The sequence below is a fragment of the Strongylocentrotus purpuratus genome, unplaced genomic scaffold, assembly GCF_000002235.5.
Source record: "Strongylocentrotus purpuratus isolate Spur 01 unplaced genomic scaffold, Spur_5.0 spur5_scaffold_20, whole genome shotgun sequence".
Lineage (NCBI taxonomy): Eukaryota > Metazoa > Echinodermata > Echinoidea > Camarodonta > Strongylocentrotidae > Strongylocentrotus > Strongylocentrotus purpuratus.
The window spans coordinates 8,618,546-8,639,350 of record NW_022145606.1 but is presented as its reverse complement, the minus strand read 5'-3'; the positions used below and the strand labels follow the sequence as shown (position 1 = coordinate 8,639,350).

The window sequence follows — 20,805 nt, the reverse complement described above, 5'->3', positions numbered from 1 at the left end:
GGGAAATGTGGAGGGGTCTACAAAGAACATTAGTGTAAGTTAAATATAGTCCCATGAATTAACACAATTATTCGGCTATGTATATTAAACAAACACAACAATATATATGAACATTGTATACAACAATTAAATGTGAATATTGTTGAGTTAGAGCGGTGAAAAACAAACAAAGCAGAATCGTCAAACACGCAAGATTTACGCCAACGTACATTAATTACCCTTATAACATGTAAGCATGAATATTAAAGCTTCGGTTGGCTACTATGTATGTGTAATTATTTGAACAAGATATATTTAGGTTCATTAAATGATTAATACGTCATTATTGTTCGAGTTGACTGATTTGATAATCAGGAGGGTTATTCAACGTCCCTCCTTCAACTTTTTTTCGGGGGATAGTGCCCCCCCCCCCGTAAGATTTGAAAAAAAACGGTAACAAAAAGTGCAACACACTTATAGGCTGTGGAGGGACCAAGTGTGCAACGTTTAGACTAATGAACATGCAAAATCCTTCTCGCTCGGTCGCTATACGCTTCCTCTCATAACATCCTTCAAAATGTACAAGAAAATAATTAAAAAAAATCTGTATTACGTTGGTATCCCCGTGATACCAACGGAATACAGAGTTCCCTCGCATTTCGCCCCCCCCCCCAACCCGGTCATGAAAAGAAATCGCTGCCCCTGACACTAAGGGTCAATAGCTATAGTAAAGGCCAAGGGTTAGTTAGTCAGCGTAAGCTTTTGGCCGTAGAGTAATAGTTGATGTATTTGTTTCCAACAATTAAAGACGCTCTGATTGATTGTGGATTTAGCTGTCTCGGGCTTTGAATAGTTTGAGAAAATCTTCTCTTGTTTTCAGAACATTGCCGTCAGATAAAAATACGGAACTTGGAGTGCGATGCTCTCAGACTTGCAACCAAAATATTGTCACCCTGTTCGCCCTGTTCGTCGGAAGATATGCATAGTTCTGTCCCTAAGAGAGAAGGAGAGACGCAGAAAACATGTTAGAAAGAGGTATAGCGGGGAATGACAGTGAGAGGGGGGGGGGGGAGAGGGAGATACATTGAAGATAATAGAGAGAGAGAGAGAGAGAGAGGGGGGGGGGGGGGGGGTAAAGAAAGAAAGAGACAGAAAGTGGGTGGCATGAGAAGGTTTGACAGGGTGTGTGTATGTGTGTGTTTGTGTGTGTGTGTGAGACAGAGAGAGAGAGGGGGAGGGGGATAAAGAAAGAAAGAGACAGAAAGTGGGTGGCATGAGAAGGTTTGACAGAGTGTGTGTATGTGTGTGTGTTTGTGTGTGTGTGTGAGAGAGAGAGAGAGAGAGAGAGAGGGGGGGGGGGAAGGGGATAAAGAAAGAAAGAGACAGAAAGTGGGTGCCGTGAGAAGGTTTGACAGGGTGTGTGTGGGAGGGTGAGAGTGTGGGTGTAGGTGTGACAGAGACAGGGGGAGGGCAGAAAGGAGCGGAAGAAGAGAGTGGCGATAATAATAGTAATATAATATTAATACTACAATGAGATAGAAACGCGTCATACAGTCATTAATGATGTTTATAAACACTGTAATACCCACCGCACAATTTGCAATAGCATTTACTATGAACACTTTAACTTCTTAATTCTGAGTGATCGATGATTTTTATAATCAAAATTCTGATGGAATTCACGCATTTTTGGAGGAGGAATAATTCAATCGGCTCACAATCGTAGTGACGTCATGCCAGTAGTGCGATTCTCTACGATTTTAAATCAATTCGGCTTTTTAAAATCCCTTTTAAGGGCCTTCAACAAGAATATCTTGTTTCTTTAGATTTGTAAACCTATATATTATTGTCATTTCTTCTAAAATCGGATGACAGGGAAATCGTATATTGTGCGTTTTAGGCTTAAATGACGATGTGATCCAGCAGGTCTGTAGCCAAGAAAATCAGATTATGAAAAAACAAGCAAACCAACATTTGCTTGTAAAGGTTTCAAATTAACGAAACGGATATCATTGTTTTCAAGAAGTTAAAAAAGGAAAATGGAATAAATAAATAACTTGCCAATTCTTTTTCAGAATGTGTCAAACCACATCAACTCTCCCCTTCCCCGTACACCCGTCCCTTCCCCGTTGCATATATACATTGCCATGAGTGAGGAGCCTTAACAAGCTGAAGATTGTATGAATTGTTTTTCTGTATTTCGGGAGGAGGGGGTGTTGTTGCACTACAAGCCGGCACACTCTTTTATTTGAAAGAGGGAGTATTCCCCTCTGTGCTCCGCTCCACAAATGTTCTCCATTTTTGTACTAAGAGGATGGAGTCAGCCCCAGACGAACCCATAGACAAATGCCAATAATTTTTTTATTTGGAGGTGTGTCCCCCCCCCCCCCATCCTCACAAACACACGCACGCTTAAATATCTAACATTTCTCTTTTATTAAGAAAAGGGGTGTTCCCCTGCGAATGCCAACGCCTCCCCCCTCACACGCACATACACACGCACACAAACGCACACACATTCACACACACACACACACACCACAATACAAGTCAACCATTTACCTTCTTTTGTGTTGGCAGCCTTAAATACAGATGCTTCAGAGAGAAAAGACTGGATAAAGAACTTGTTATTTTGCGGGATCGGTATACGACGCCGGGTCATGTAGCAAGGAAAGTTCTGTCGAATCAAGGAGGGAATGAAAGTAAGTTCATGTTATTAGTGGAGAAACCAACAACAACATAATAATCATCATCATTTTATTTTTACCGTTATAACCATTATTATTATCCTCATAGTCATCACCGATAAAACTATTATTACTCCTATTTACTCTTACTACGATTATATTTGTGATGGTGATGGAAGTTAAGACGATAAGGACGGATAAGGGTAGGCATATAATGATGACTGTAATTGTTAAATATAATGATGATGATGATGATGATGATGACGATGATAATAACAGTGAACTTACGACTACGCTGAGAGGACCAACATCGACACCCTCAATGCACATCGGACTATCATCTGCGGAGTCGCTTCCATTGTCCGAATCGCTGTCGGACGATTCTGGTGTTGAGATGGAGACTGGTATACCGTCAGCACTACCGTGTATCCGTTTGTATTTATTGATAGTCACGGTCTCTGCCAACAAGAAGACAACAAGCTCAATAATTACTTTATTCATTCTTGCACGAAATCAGATTTGGACCGGTTCTGTGCACTATTATTATTCACCTGAATGTCACCACGTTTGCAACGGGCTTATGAATCGGTCTTCGCCCACACGAAGACAAAAGCCCATTAATCAATTAATTTATTAATTATAGTAAGAGATCGTACTTAGACATGTTTTGTGCATTATTATAAGTCTGAATGGCATCGAATGGCGCAATCGAAATGACATTGCGTGGGCAGCGGGCTCAAGATTCACTGCTTAAGCTAAGCTCTATATTACGTGATCGCTTGATGGCGTGAGTCTGCGTAGAGAAGTAATGCACACAGGTCCGGGTTACTGCAAGTCACGTCACAGGAAGATCATGCTAAATGAGGGTTAGCCTAAGCTGATGAGACCTATAATTCTAGTTTGAAGGCACAGCCTCCTCATTCTAACTTATTGACAATAAGCTAAATCGTTGATACAATTGCGCATATAAGCAGAACCCACTGAAAACAAAGTAAAGCAAAGTAAATTCGAAGTTTCAAAGTACATTTTTATAACACTACAGTCGATTGGGGAAAATGAGTATTGTAAAACCGGTCACTTAAAGATTTTTACATTTTTCAGGCTCTTCACCATCATTTTGAAGCGCAATTTCTGTAGGGCTTCAAGATCACACCATATCATAGGCACTGATAAAACGTAGGGCCATGCATTTCAGATTTGTAAAACTGGAAACATCCTAAAAAACGCCTTTAAGTTCTCTGTCTGCGAAGTGGTAATTAGGTACTGTGTCGCGTACTGTTGGCGATGTGATCATGAGATGGCGCTGTGCAATACACAGTACGCTAGGGCAAAAAGTCCATCAGTGGAGTATCTCTTTAAAATACCAATTTAAATTTTGAGTAATTTTTTACCATGTGTTGAATACGAATTGGTCGATGTCTTAAAACGTTAAAGGGATAGTTGAGTTCTGTTTTCAGACCGCAAATGCCTCCAAAGTGCATGGTTATTGCTCCATTTCTTATCTATGACATTTCTAGTGCCCTTATAGAACTAAATTGCTATGAAGGTAATTTTAGACCCCAAAATGTGTGAAATTTAGCCAATACGATCATACCAATTCAGCTCCACTTTCCAAAAAATACGGTGACCGTTAATTATTTGATTAAAAATAACAATACATAGGCCGGCTGGTTGTGCGTAATATAACCGACACGAAAATGCCAACAAAAAAGCCAACATCGGCATTAGCTGGAATACGACGTAAAAGGCGGTATCTCATTTTTTCAGCGGCTTTTTCAAATTATGTAATATTTGTGGTGGTACACAAGTATTATAAATTGTTATATTTATGGATATTTCAGCCGCCTCTGAACCGATTTTGATCAAACAAAGATGATTTTGTCATTTAAATTGTATGTTATTTCAAATTTGACACTCAGTTTTTCATTATCTCACAAAAAATTATTTTGTGTAGCGCCCTCCGCAACAGAACTCAACTATCCCTTTAAGCTTAGAATAGTTAGTCATTGAGAAACGTACTTATACGTCGAACGTAGGTCGCCTTGTCGTTGTCGATCTCCATGAATCTGTCTTCTTCTTGTGGAAGTATCATTTGCACTTGAAGGGAAGAATCATAGGAATAGACAGGGTTCATTCTAAAAGCACTCTTAACGGGGATGATATCTATGAACGAGTTCTCCAATATTTCGCTAGGTAATTGTCGCCCGAATATGTTCTCCACAACTGGCCGGTTACCTGCAATCGAAATAGATAAAGTGCGTGTGTTTGTGTGTGGTATATGGGTGTGTGTTTGTGTGTGTGAAAGAGGGGGGGGTGTAAGATATGCTCATCATGAAAGCGCTATATAAGAACTAGGTATTATTATCATTATTATATCATGCAATTGAAAATACATCTCTTTGACGATCTCTTTTTTGTTTAATCAAGTGTAAAACTAATGGATAATTAAGTAGAAATCTATCAAGGTACCTTTTTTTCTGCCAATCTATTGCACTTTTGCGGTGTCATTCCACTCCATTTTCCCCTCCTAGTTTTTCTTGATTTCCCTCTTTAAAGTATTTCCCCTTTCTTTCTATAACCATTTCCATTATTCTGAAAGCGCTATTGAATTTAAAATGGCGACTCCCGTAGGAGGAGACTACAAACTTCAACGAGATTGTTTTCCTTGATAAGCATTCAGATCGGGGTCATTTTTTAACGATATATTTAACTGGCTCACATTTGTTCACACATCGTTTCGATTAAAGTTTTTTTTTACTTTCATTTTTCTTTCATGCACATGCCCAAACCAAAAACTTAATTTCCAAGTATACGCACGGGACAGAATAGCTTATGCTTGCATGCAAATGAAAGCAAAACCATAGTAGTTACTCCAAATGTTTATACTATCTCCTAATCTTATCTGTTCAAAAGTAAGGAAAAAATTGATGGGCAAGAAGAGAGAAAGAAAATACCCTTTTCGTTGAGATGAAAAGCAAACAGCCAAGTTTCCTCCTGTTTCCGCTTAATAACCTAAATTTTGAAGAAAGAAAATGGTTAATTTTAGGACTCGTGATTACAAATTTCTTTACCACGAATGTCGGTACGGATATAGAGCTTTCCTTTCGAAATGATTATAGTATTATAAGTTCATAGCCCTCTGTTTCCCTTGTTAACTTCAATAAAAACACGAAATAATCGTATCATAATATAATGCAAGAAAAAATGTGCCATTACTAGGTTGCAGGCCAGGAAGAGTGTGCCTTTGAAAGCGAAGTATCTTTGAAGCAAAGTGATTTACTTTCATTTCCTAATGAGCATGACAAGTGTGCTAGTAAACTCTCCAAAGTAAAAGGATTAAAAATTGGTCATCTAAATGTTCGAAGTCTACATGGGAAGATAGACGAAATTCGTTTGCTGACCTCTAAGATCAATCTTGATATATTATGTCTTACTGAGACATGGTTGCATGACATGATAGATGATAGCGTAGTTAAAATTGATGGTTATCACTTAATAAGAAGAGACAGGAATAACAGCACTAGAGGAGGTGGTGTCTGTATATATGTTCGTAATATCATTGTTTTTTCAGAAAGATATAACTTGTTAAGTATTAACGTAGAGGCCAGTTGGATTGAATTATCATTGAAATCTGATAAACTTATCATTGGGTGTTTATATAGACCACCGAATTCTGACTCTTCTTATTTTGATAATATGCTGAATATTTTGAGAAAGTAGCATCTGAAGATAAGGACCTGGTTATATTGGGTGATTTTAATTATGATTATAAGTTTGATGCTGCACGTTTTAGTGATAATCCTGTTAATATGATTGAAAATCTCTTCTCATTAACAAAATTGATCCATAAACCCACCAGGGTTACAGGCACCTCTTCTAAATGTTTAGACCATATTCTTACTTCTGTACCAGATAAGCATATACTAAGTGACGTAGCTAAGATATCCTTAAGTGATCATTATTTTATATACACATGTATAAATGTCAACAATACTTCTAAGAATGTTCATAATGTAGTACGATTTAGAGACTATAAGAATTTTAACGAGAATGCTTTTATTGATGATTTAAAACATTCTGACGTACTTAATAATAATTGTACTTTTTGTATTCCCCTACGAGAAAAGTGGGTTGAATGGAAACAGGCTTTTTTAAATGTTGTAACAAACATGCTCCTGTAAAAGAATGTCGGGTTAAAACTAGGCACTGCCCATGGATAAATTCTAATATTATTAAACTCATTTATAAAAGAGACTACTTAAAGAAAAAATATGATAGACTAAAAATTCCATATCTATTGACTGAATATCGAAATCTCAGGAATTCAGTCACCAAGCTCATACGAAAAGAGAAGAGAGAATATTTTGATTCAGTATCCGAGAGATACAGTAATGATAGTAAGAAGTTATGGAAGGAGTTAAGCAAAATTACTGGAAGGGGGAAAAAAGACTCTGTTTTACCATCTGATTTAGACAGTAATATATTGAACGATTATTTTGTAAATATTGGTAAAAAGATTTCAGAAACTTTCAGTAATCACGATTTATCATGGAACCACCCTGAAAGTATACATACCTTTGTCTTGAAATCAATTAGTCCCGGGAAAACTAAACATAATCTCTCTCTATTGTCGAAAGAGAGTAGCCTTGATATCTTAGAATTTGATAAAAAAATTACTTCAAATCTCAGCTCCTTATATTAATATTTCTCTTAATTGTCTTTTTAATGAAAGTTTAAATTGTGGATTTTTACCTAATGATTGGAAATTGGCCAGAACTACGCCTGTTTATAAAGGTAAAGGCGATAAAAATAATATTTCAAATTATAGACCCATCTCAGTTGTATGTCATATTGCTAAACTGCTTGAAAAGGAAGTTCAGTCTCAATTTTTATCTTACTTGCAGACTAATCATCTTATTAGTGTTGACCAATATGCTTTTTTGCCAAATCATTCAACGAATACATGTTTACATAGAGTCATTGATGACTGGTACGAATCTTTTAATGAAAAGGAAAAAGTTGGTGCATGTTTTCTTGATATTTCTAAATGTTTTGATTGTATTGACCATGAACTTTTGTTGTCCAAATTGAATAAGTATGGTATTTTAAATACTGAACTTAAATGGTTTTCTAGCTTTTTATCTGGTCGGAAACAAGCAGTTTATTGTCATGGTAAACTGTCCGAAACAAAGGACATAACTATAGGAATTCCTCAGGGGAGTATTTTAGGCCCCTCACTCTTTCTTGTTTTTATAAATGATATAACTGATTGCTTACGATTAAGTACATGTAATATATACGCTGATGATGTTGTCTTATATGTTTCTGATATGGATATTAATGTCATTACATCTAAGCTCCAAGCAGATTTGTATGCTATAAATGAATGGTATTGTAAAAATAGATTACGTATTAATACTAATAAGAGTAATATTATGCTGTTGAGTAGTAACACATGAGGTAACGATGAATTAAGTCTGAAGGTACATATTGATACTGAAACAATAGAACAAGTAAGAAGTATCAGATATTTAGGGATTGAAATTGATGATAGATTATCTTGGGATATCCACATTAAATCTCTTACCAAATCATTAAGTTATAAGATTTTTACTTTGAGAAAGCTCAGTAAATTTTTAAGCTCTTCCATTTTAAATAAAATATACAAATGTACCATACAGCCAATCTTAGATTATTCTTGTTCCGTATGGGGAAACTGTTCTTTACAAAACAGAAATATTCTTTTAAGACTGCAAAAAAGAGCTGCACGTATTGTCGTAGGGAATTTTGATTATAATGTAAATAGCTTGAGTATAATAAATTCATTAAAATGGCAATCCATTGACACTAGACGGGACTATTTTTTATCATGTATAATGTACAACTGTATTCATGGAAAAGCCCCAGTACGATTATGCAATGAAGTGGAAATGGTTTTTGACAGACATGGTTTTAACACTAGACTTGCCAATACGCTAAATGTTGTTTTACCTAAGCCTAATCTTGAATGTTTTAAGAATTGTTTTAGATACGCTGGAGGTAAAATCTGGAATAGTCTACCTTCTGCTTTTCAAAATGCTAAATCTATCGATGTTTTTAAACGTATGTACAAGGACAAATTTTTTAAACCTGTGTAATACAATGCCGATTCATTTACTGCTTTGACATGGCTTATCTTTCTCTCTCTCTCTCTCTCTCTTTCTCTCTCTCTCTCCATTTCCCTCTCCCCTCTTTCTTTCTTTCTTTCCCTCTCCCTCTTTCTTTCTTTCCCTCTTTCCTCCTTTACTTTTACCAGTTTCCTTATATCTTCTCTCCTCTTCTATTTTTAGGGTGATATTTTAATGCCTTTTATTAAATGTGATTTGATATTTTTTCCGCTGTTAATTTCATTTATTTCATTATCGTTTTTGTTTGTTTTTGTTTTGTTGTGCTTTTTACTATATTTAATGCGTATTATGCTTATATGTTAGTTTTATACTGTTCTTACCTTTGCCTGTGAGCTTTGGTGATATTCGTTATTTATATTTCCGTGTTTTTATCCTGTTCAGGACCATGATGTAAAACAGATTTTGTATCTACAATGTATATCTGATTCTTGATATCCTGATTAAATATATTTCAATAAAAAAAAATAAAAAAAAATAATATTGATGATAATGAAGATAGATGAATACAAAATAATGAATATACAATTTAATAAATATTGTCTTTAAAACGAAATTAAATTATTTTAAATGTTTATAAAAATATTAATACTAACGATATTTATAACAATAATAATAATAAGTATCATAATAATAATAATGATTATAATACTTATAAGTTCAATGATAATAATGGAAATAAATATAATGATAATAATATTAGCAATAAAAAAAAAAATCATAATTGTAATCATTATAATAACAACGATCTTAGTAAATAATAATGCCCGAAAAAAAGATCAATCAATCACTCTGATAACGACGATAATAAAAATATACTGTAAATCAACTAACAATAATGTGAATAAAATAAAATGTATTCTTACCAAACCAATCTGAGTGCCAATATCTGAGAAACATTCTAGAACTGCTAGCTGGTTAACACTGCTTATGTCTGACTGTGGGTTATTGATGCTTATTAGTTCATCATGGTTTCTGCAAAGAGGTAACGGGAGGAGATACATTATGGCGAGAAAAGCATAGTTTTGTTCAAAGAAGACGACAGACTCGATGCATGGCTGATCATCAACGAAAAGGAGTTAAGTATGTGAACTCTGTCTGTCGGTACGGCAGGCAACCAGTGAAAACGAATTCGTTAAATCAAATTATAGAAATTCAGGCATCACTTAAAAAAACAGAACTTTGTTATTCCTGGCTCATTTTTCCTGAGGTTTCATATAAAAGGGCAAAAAATAAACTTTCTAGAAATGTGATTTTCTTTTTGAAATTTAGATACCGTCCGCCAAATGACTTTTTGGTTTCCTCTCTCTAAATTTGTCTTAATTCCTAATGCGTGAAATATGCATCATGTGAGCCGCATCACATGACAGAAGAGGATCTAAGCTTTACAAATAGGTGTCATTTATTATTTATAAATATGATTAAGTTATGATAAAACATCGATGATTCTCGGCTTCGTTTTTCCTGGGACGCACTGCATATATAAGATTAAATAGACATATAAATTATATACATAATATAGACCTTGTACGTTTTATTTTAAATATATAACTACAACTCACAGTTATAGCTTTCAACAGAACCAGAGGTCCCTTCATTTTTCACTCTTCCTATTAGTTCAGTCTATTAATTTAGTGTGTTCAAACAAACTGATATGAGGTACTCACCTTCTTTTTTCTTTTTGTATTGTTTCTGTTAATATAAGTATTTTTAATTTGTATCATTCATTTCGTGAAATCATGACTGCAAAATGTGAAATAAAAGTGAAATATGAGACAATAAACTGAAAACTGAAATTTAATAAAGAAGTTACATATCCTATTTACCTCAACCCAACAGTTCTTGCCAGTCCGGTGCCATCTAGGGCCCTGAACTCATGACCACCCTGACGAGAGTAAAGAAGTGCTCCAAACTTCGTGAGAGCATGAGGTTTACCAGGAATATACTGGACAAAGATCTCCTGAAACGCAAGCCCATGTGAAGATTCGATCTGAAAATGTAAACAACCAAATAGATATTCAGTAGGTTTACGGTTGCACCATTTGAGAAAGAAGAGGGGGTGGGGGGGAGGGGAGTAGTTAGTCCTGAAAAGGAGTACTGTCGGTAAGTGTGTGTGTGTAGTGTAAACTTCCTTTCTTGAGTGTATGTGTGTAGTGTAAACTTCCTTTCTCGAGTGTATGTGGGTAGTGTAAACTTCCTTTCTCGAGTGTGTGTGTGTAGTTTAACCTTCCTTTCTCGAGTGTATGTGTGTAGTGTAAACTTTCTTTCTTGAGTGTATGTGTGTAGTGTAAACTTCCTTTCTTGAGTGTAAGTGTGTAGTGTAAACTTTCTTTCTTGAGTGTGTGTGTGTAGTGTAACCTTCCTTTCTCGAGTGTATGTGTGTAGTGTAAACTTTCTTTCTCGAGTGTATGTGTGTAGTGTAAACTTTCTTTCTCGAGTGTATGTGTGTAGTGTAAACTTCCTTATTTGAGTGTATGTGTCTAGTGTAAACTTTCTTTCTCGAGTGTATGTGTGTAGTGTAAACTTTCTTTCTTGAGTGTATGTGTGTAGTGGAAACTTTCTTTCTCGAGTGTATGTGTCTAGTGTAAACTTTCTTTCTCGAGTTTATGTGTGTAGTGTAAACTTCCTTATTTGAGTGTATGTGTGTAGTGTAAACTTTCTTTCTCGAGTGTATGTGTGTAGTGTAAACTTTCTTTCTTGAGTGTATGTGTGTAGTGGAAACTTTCTTTCTCGAGTGTATGTGTCTGGTGGAAACTTTCTTTCTCGAGTGTATGTGTGTAGTGTAAACTTCCTTTCTCGAGTGTATGTGTGTAGTGTAAACTTTCTTTCTTGAGTGTATGTGTGTAGTGTAAACTTTCTTTTTTGAGTGTATGTTTGCAGTGTAAACTTTTTTTCTCGAGTGTATGTGTGGAGTGTAAACTTCCTTTCTTGAGTGTATGTGTGGAGTGTAAACTTCCTTTCTTGAGTGTGTGTGTGTAGTGTAAACTTCCTTTCTTGAGTGTGTGTGTGTAGTGTAAACTTTCTTTCTGGAGTGTAAGTGTGTAGTGTAAACTTTCTTTCTTGAGTGTGTGTAGTGTAAACTTTCTTTCTTGAGTGTGTGTGTGTAGTGTATACTTTTTTTCTCGAGTGTATGTGTGTAGTGTAAACATTTTCTTTCTTGAGTGTATATGTGTAGTGTAAACTTTCTTTCTCGAGTGTATGTGTGTAGTGTAAACTTTCTTTCTCGAGTGTATGTGTCTAGTGTAAACTTTCTTTCTCGAGTGTACGTGTGTAGTGTGAACTTCCTTTCTTGAGTGTATGTGTTTAGTGTTAATTTTTTCTTGAGTGCGTGTGTGTGTGTTTGTTTGTCTGGCTGTCTTTGTTCAAAACACTCTTTATTCCTCACCCACCAACTTGCCGCAAGTGAGATCTGGCAGTATTGTAAAGATTGTCTGATGTTCAGTCATGCATGCTGGGATTCAAATGAAAATGGTACCGTATCATGTACTGGGAGGATAACTCTATCAAGACATATCATATCAAATATGCATACTTCAAACAATACAACTTTTAAAAAGTGGGACATTTTTTCTGACTCACTCTGTATAATCATGTAGGACTTGTTTGTTATTTCCTGTATTTGTAATGACCCCTTTTTTGTGAACAAGGCCTCTCAGAAAAACAGTATAAAAACAATACTGTGAGAGCTACCCTGTTTAAATAAATAAAATAAATAAATAAATGGGGAGAGAGACATTTTTGCTCAAAATATTCGCCCCCCCCCCCCCCTTGGTAAATATAGTTTTAACCTTCAAAATAAATGACGAATAGGTTTGAACTGATAACTTTAAATATTTGATTTACTGATTAATCTGATTCTCAATAATATTTGCTTTGCTTGATATTTCTAGTTGTTTCCCACTACCACCCATGCGGAATGTGTACGTGCACTCATTGTCAATAGGGGCTTTTAGATTGAGTGGACGAGAACACGACGAACGCCGACTGATCATGCGTGTCAACGTACTTAACTGCCCATGTTGACTACAATTAGAAATCTTTTAGATTGCATTCGACGATATATATGCATGCAGGAAGTATTTAAACACTATGAATACCACGGACAAAGAAAGAGGACACAATATACAGTTCCTCATTCTACCATCAACAAAAGAACATCCCTTCACTGTTATTATGTAAAAATGTGTAGAACAGGTGAATAATATGCATGTGACACCTGTTCTACACATTTTTACATAATAGCAGGGAAGGGATGTTCCTTTAATTGTCTACCTTAGGAACTGTATATTTTATGCGCACGCGGCATATTAGTAGCTTTGGCATGTAAAGGCGCTATATAAATATCAATATGTATGTATGTACTAGAGTTAGGAAAATCAAGGTTGACGCATTCTCGATCGCCGACTGAGACGACGTAACGCATGCGCAGTGCCTTAAAATGACGTCACACGTTGCAGTCAAAGCTGTCGACATGCAAATCTAAAAGTCCCTAATACCCGGAAGCAATGGTAATCATTTGTGGTGTGCTGTCCATTGTATCACAAGCGGAAGGGGATAAAACGCAACCATACGGGGGCCTTCACATTTTGTCAAAGAAGGATAAAAACGTGTTGTTAATGATTCACAGCAAACAATAGTTTTCAGATAAACAATTCCAATTCCATGTGTGTGTGTGTGTGTGTGTGTGTGCGTGTGTGTGTAGTGTAAACTTTCTTTTAGAGATAGAGAAAGCGAATGCTCAATAGTACCTAAAGGGTCGGTGATTCAAAGGGAATGAGGGATGTCTCCACCTGGTAAATATGTAAAAGGGGTCGTCCCCCTCCGCCAGATATATTGAAAAATCGCTAAAAAAAAATTGTCTTAATGAACGATCTGTCTCACCTAATTGAGAGGACTAAGAAAAGGACTTAGGACAACAAAGTTAAAACTACAGAATGCTAATTTTCTTGCGCGGTCACTGGGCTCCCTCGGAGAGAAAAAAAAGTATTTTTCAAAGTTCATCGGCTGAAATTCGCTAACGCAGTGCTACGTCAGGGGATTGACGCTTCGTGTGGAGCAGAATAACAAACAAAAAGAGTATGCCCATGGAGGATCGATTCCAGGTTTCTCTTTACTTCCTCCTTCTGTTATGCGACCTTCCTCTTTCCTGTTGTTGTTCTAATTTAGTTTTATGACACATGTGCATAAAGCCAGAATAATTACAAATGGAGTAATAATAGAGGACGTTGTACGGGACTGCAACTTAAGGTCAACGTTTGGTTCAAAATACTCTCGCTTTTGGAAGCTTTGGAAATGCACTCTGTTTATCAGGCTAAAGCGTCAAGGGAGAGGCGGGGATGGCAGGGGGGGCGATATAAATATATGAGTATATATGTTTATATGTATTCATCGCTATTGGTGAATACAGAGATTGAAATATATCTATTACACTTTCAACGCTATCATATTCCCACTCTCTCTTTACTTTTTTCGTTTGTAACTTTGGGCCTTTAGCTATTCACCGCGGTTCTTACCGCAGTGTTATTACTCCATATAACTACTGCTTCTTGATTGCTTACTTACAAATATACACAGGCTATCTAAAAATAAAAAAACAATAAAAAAGCAAACAAACAAACTCTACCGTCATTGGTCATCATGCATTGAAGGAAAACAAGGTCTTCCCGGTCTCTTACGGTTTTAACAGCACTTTACCGGGATGATTACCGCCGTGCTGCGGTCATCTACACTGCTTATTCCCCTGTTCATAGGAGAAATGTGTTTGTGCCGACTTAATATAATTAATACTTGTCGACCTACCACTTACCATCTCTTCACCATCACGAGGTTCACAGGGCGTCTTCATCTCTGTTGCGGTTATAACCGCGGCTTCCTCGTGTGCGTTACTCGCCTCGACCACTTCTTTCTGTTTCGCCTGCTTCGAAGAAATAGCAGCTTCGGAACTCTCAGTGTAATCTCCACGCTTGTTTGAATCAACTCTCTCTGGCTCTTTGGACTGCCCAGCTTGACTTTGATCACCCGACGCTAACGGTTCCACCACGGGAGCGCCCCCCGACTGTTGATGGTGGGTAGATGCCGCACTTCGCTTTTTTGATGCTTTTCCTCCCATAGTGAGTTATGCTTCTATGCTCTTATTTTGAAAGTCGAAGATGAAGTGTTGCGAGTTTTACTACACAGTGTACATGTACCAACACATTTGACAAGCCAGTTTTCAAGTTGTGCGCATTGATTTGTGTTGTCATCACTGCTAGAAAACCCATCGACCAATGGGGAGAAAGGGGTAGGCCTAGCTACCTTGCATCAGTGCATGCGAATGTTTATTCTGTGAATCAGGATCAAAAACATTTACGCAGAATCTCATATTCATACAATATCTTTTTTTTCACTCGCCGGAAAAAACACACACAGGCACATTAGACCTATCTCTCATTTTAGGGGCACGAATAACTCTGAAAAATTGAACCCTGTGAGTACGTACCATTGTAATCGTTAACGTGATTTTGACTGTTAAAACTGTGTTTTCCCCTTCTTCTTCTTTTCGGAAAGTATATTTAGCAGTGACACCTTTTTCAGGGAAGTCATGCATTCAATAATCACTATGACATATTTGTGTTTTGTATGTGGATTTATTCCCATTTCTATTCGCAAGAGACAGACATAGCAGGGGATGCAGCAAAAGCTTTTAAAAAATCATCTAAGGCTGCTCTCATGGTGAAAATATTGATGAAATAAACAAATAAAATATGAATGATCATTATTTTGGAACTAAAGGAATGGAACGATAAAGCATATAAAATTTCGAAAATGTGAATAAAATACAAAATCATAGATACAAAATTCGATACTATGTCAATGTATCAATAACATCGATCCAAATACACACAATTTATGTTGTGTATGTTGTGTAACACGGATAAGCTCGATTTCAGTTGAAACAAATATCTCTCTCTCTCTCTATATATATATATATAAATATAAAGTTCTGAGAATATACAAACCTATTTTGTCAAGAATAAACCATCCCTTAATAAAAAGATATAATAATTAATACCCCCCCCCCCAAAAAAAAAAAAAAAAAAAAAATTGGGGGCAAACATGGGCACTCTGGCCACACCTTTACTTCACATTGAAGACACACTCCTGCAAAGACCCCCCCCCCCCCCACACACACACACACACGCACAACAATAATCTGTTTGAAGACAAATATAATGGCACTGAATGAACTATGTCAACATATATATCAACGGGGAATCTGGCCAGATGATTGGACAAGAAGCCAGTTAATAACGAAGAAGACTACAAAGGCAATCAGATGCGAGGATCACCGCACTACCAGCCTGGTATTACATGCTTCGAAAGTATTGCTAAAGGTACTCCACCACGAATTGAAGCGAGGTCCAAAGATTATATTAGAATTGACCAATTTGGCTTTCGTAAAGGGGTTGGTACTCGACAAGCAATCGCTGTAATGAGAATACTAATTGAGAGATGTATACAGCATGATCAGGACCTATATATCTGTTTTGTGGACTACGAAAAGGCATTTGATCGTGTCAATTGGACTAGGTTAATGGAAGTGTTGTCAGCCATTGGTGTTGATTGGAAAGACTGTAGACTGCTTGCACCCTTGCACATGTCTCAGACTGCTAGCGTTCGCGTTAACCAGCAGTCATTAAACGTGGAACACGTCACAGATGCTTTCTGTCTCCTCTTCTTTTCAATATCTATGCAGAGGCAATGGTAAGAGAAGCTCTGGCAATGTTAGAATAAGGAGTGATCGTTGGAAGAGTGTTAACTAAATATGTACGGTATGCTGATGATTTTATTTATTTATTTATTTATTTCTGATATTTGTACAGGGTGGCACATATCACCAACTTGGTGGTCTTCCATGAGGCCCTGTTTGGTAATAATACAAACAAATAACAGCATCAACAACAAAAAAAAACAAAAAAATACACAATCGTATAAACAGGTAAAATGCAAATGAATTGGTATCCCCTTGAAATAACTGATCATTCAAGAATCATCCTCGACCATTTACAAGAAATAGGTGAATGGAATTTTAAAATTAAATACAATTAAAAAAGACGTTCATTGAATAATCTGATATAGCTTAACGCACGGGATACCAAAATTGTTATATACATATTTACATTCAATTGCTCTTTAACTAATACAGTTAGGTTGTTTACAAGATAGCTGAAAAGGGATACATTACATGTATGAATACATGATATAACGATAACCGAGTCAACCAACTTTCACAATTTTGCAAATAGGAAAAAAATGGTTACCTTCGCACGAAACCACCAAAAGTTCACTTACACGTCATTTACAGATAACAGGGCTTTTAGAGCGTGTATAAAAATGTTCAAAGTAGGTGACATTTTGACAGGACTTTTAGGTTGGTTCCATAATCTAAATCCAGAAATTAGAGGACTATTTTTATAAGTGTCCGTCCTAAATTTGGGTACACATAATGCATCCCTTACAGCATGTCTTGTGTTGTGATCATGTAGTGAACTAACATGAAGTAAATCTTGTTTTAAGTATGTTGGTGCCATGTCTTGCTTTGATTTATACATCATCACTGCACGTCCAAACTGGAAACGTGTCTGAATAGGCATCCATCCTAAGCGACTAAACATATCATTTGAAGATACTTCAAATCCTTCTCCCAGCACTACACATGCAGCTCGTTTTTTTAACCTTTTGTAATTTAATCGTTTGTCTTTGAAATCGCTCAGACCACACCGAGGAACAATAATCAAAATGAGGAAGTACGAAGTATGATCAGGCCACGCTCGCTGTCTTTGCGGATGGTCTTCAAAGACAGATGGTACAGATGGACCAAGGGGTCAGGAGCTATGGCATGAGAATCAACGTGAAGAAAACGAGGGTGAGGGATTTTTTTGGAGAAACTTCTTGATCATTTTAAAGCGTTTTTTTTTTAGGGCTTCAATATTACACCAAATCACAGACATTGATAACACGTAGGGCCGTGCATCTCAGATTTAACATTGTGATACGATGCCTTTAAGTGGGAAAATAACGACTATTAGTTGTCGAATCGACTTAAGTGCTACCAAGTCAGTAAGTAATAGTCTGATGTTCAGACCATTGTACCGAGTGGTCGTATTTTTTGTGCTGCATAACGAATCAATCAGTTTAATTTTGACCATTACAAGAAGTGGATTATTGATGTAGACAAATGCTCATGTACCATTTACAGCTCATTATATGTATGTTATTACCAAAGAAGAACAAAAAGCCAGTCAGTCACTCGATAGAGTCGACAGTGAAGTCTAACAGGTAAACGGGTTTCCTTGCATAATTTGAATATTAGGACACTGCTAACATTTAAATTTCACAGATAGGTCATACATGACATATTCATAATTCCTGCAAAGTTCTACATAATTTGATGTTTGCTGGAAAAAGGAACTTAGTATCTTTAACAGCTTGACGTCAAGATCAAACTGATATTGGATTAAAAGATTGACGACAGGCCGGTTGCCTGAGCAGGGGAAAACACAACAATACATAAGGAACTAGATAAATTTAAAAACAGAGAAAGGAATAACTGAATAACTGATTAGCCAATTATAAATAAATATGTATATAAATAGACCCATACACACAAACATATTTACGTTAAAAAATGAAGGAAAATAAATAAATTGAAACAAATGAATAGACGAATACAATTATATTCATAAAGATAACTCCATGTATAAAGTAATCAAAAATACCTCTTCATATTATCTTACTAACAGCAAAAACATTTTCTAATTAAAGACATTTTCAAGCCCCCTTTTGTTTCAGGGAAGTTCTAAATTAGTATTATTTGGGATATATTACATGGGATATAGTACCTTTAACTGAAGCACACTTAAAACGCAGGTCTGAATTCAACCAGATAAATTGATACACGCCGTTCCGCTCTACACTTCTTTTTGACAAAATAACGCTGGATCAAAGTATTGTATCTAATTGGTTTATAAACAGAAAAACAAATCTTATAAAAAAGTGTATTATTTTTATACATGCCGTTTCCTAATAAATCCGTCCCTTTGCACTGTTGTGGTTGTTGTGAGGGAAGTACAGAGGACAGAAAACTTATAATTGCTCCAGGGTGGTTCAAGGCAAAACAACCGCAATAACCATATGTACCTAATGAAGTATGTCGCCATTCAGCAAAAAAAAAAAATGATTGAAGGGAAAATTGACAATTACACTGTGAGTTTTCTCATTCTTTGAAGATCAGTTTGAGAGAATAACATAATAATAATGATATTTGCTTATATAGCGCCTAACACTTACTTTATCAGAAGTCTCTAAGCGCTCTACTATAATGCGGCATACTTACCCTGGCTTTAGCAGTGCAGCCGTTACGCGCGCTGCGTTTCAAGGAATAAATTCCTACCAGGTACCCATTTACATAGTACAACATTCATCAAAGTGTTACATGTAGTTCAAAAACTTAATCACATCTGCTGATTTGTATATTAAGTGCATGCAATCTTCAACCAAATTTTCTGTTTCTTCTTTTTCTTAGTTTTCTCTCTCTTTCTCTCATTTTATCCTTTGCCTATACATAAACATTCGAGTCGGAACAATTTCTGACCCATCATAAAACAAAACAAATTCAATAACAAAGAGAATAGAAAAATGTTTCAATTTAGGTACCCTTGTAATAAAGATAAAAGAAGATGGGGAGGGGAGGGGCACGAAAAGAACTTTGCTCTCGCACATCTCTCCCACTCTCTCTCTTTATCACTCCCTCGCTCCGCTCTCTCTTTCTCCCTCTCGCTTTGGCCGTGTAAACATTAACCAGGAAACATAATGTTTACATACGAGCACCTTTTATGTCAAAGTTGTTGTTTATTTTTCTAAAGTTTTCCCCCTTTGAATATTTGTATGAAGTTTATTTTTCTAAAGTTTTCCCCCTTTGAATATTTGTATGAATAGCATACTATTGTTGCCGTTCCGCTCTTTACTTCTGTTTGACAAAATAACACTGGATCAAGTATTGAATCTAATTGGTTTATAAGCAGAAAAGCAACTCTTCTGAAGTGCATTATTATTATACTAACTAATGTTACTTCATTTAAAACCAAACTCAAACGTTTAATAATAACTACCTATGTCAAATAAACATGTAATTTCATCTCTCCTCCCTACGTTTTCTTATTTCGCCTTTTCCTTTTCCCCTTTACCTGTATGTTTAGTGCTTAATGTTTTTTTATTTTTTATTTATATAACTAAGTTTGTTTTATCTCATGTTTATGCTATGTATATTTCTTTATTTATTGGGGGCCCCATTCATCAAGCCTTGGCTTTTAGGGGCACCCTGACCATTTATATTGTATCAATAATGTTCATACACGCATAATTTGTATATTGTTTTTGATTTTTAAATGGTTTAATAAAATGAATTGAATTGAAAAAATTGAATACCTGCCGTTTCCAATCCAATCCAATCCAAAAGATATTTAATATAGCGCCTTTTCCGTGCAGTTACAAAGCGCTGCACACACGCTCCACAATGTTTGGGCCACTTAAAAACAAAAGTTAGACACTTCTCAGAGATTAGTAAAGTATGTAGGCTGGTAATAAAGTAATTTCTAGCACAATAGTTCCTTTGCACTGTTTTTGGTTCTTGTTATGAAAGTATAAAGGAATGACAAATTATATTTGGCATTGCTCCAGAATGGTTTAAGGCAACACAACCTCAATAACTATGTGTACATCATAAAGTATGTCGCCATTCAGAAAAATAGAATGACTAAAGGGAAAATTGACATTTGCAATATGAGTTTTTTTCATTCTTTGAATGTCAGTTTGGGAGAATAGTATAGTTAACAAATCATCTAAGTGCTTTCATATTAAGAGGATTGCAAGACATTAAAGGAGTAGTTGCAAAACTGAGTCACATCTGCTGATTTGTATATGTAGTGCATGCAATC

General features: G+C 36.0%; 1 protein-coding gene across 1 annotated transcript; it reads right to left on the bottom strand.

Annotated features, from left to right (window-relative positions):
* Window positions 1–776: 776 nt before the first annotated feature.
* On the bottom strand, window positions 777–15,122 carry LOC105445920. Its single transcript, XM_030992702.1, has 8 exons — window positions 14,637–15,122; window positions 10,657–10,820; window positions 9,697–9,805; window positions 5,621–5,678; window positions 4,686–4,901; window positions 2,955–3,124; window positions 2,542–2,656; window positions 777–973 (listed from the first exon to the last, which is right to left on the bottom strand). Exons 1-8 carry the CDS (start codon window positions 14,937–14,939, stop codon window positions 870–872), a joined length of 1,239 nt encoding a protein of 412 aa, XP_030848562.1. The 5' UTR covers window positions 14,940–15,122; the 3' UTR covers window positions 777–869.
* Window positions 15,123–20,805: the final 5,683 nt, after the last annotated feature.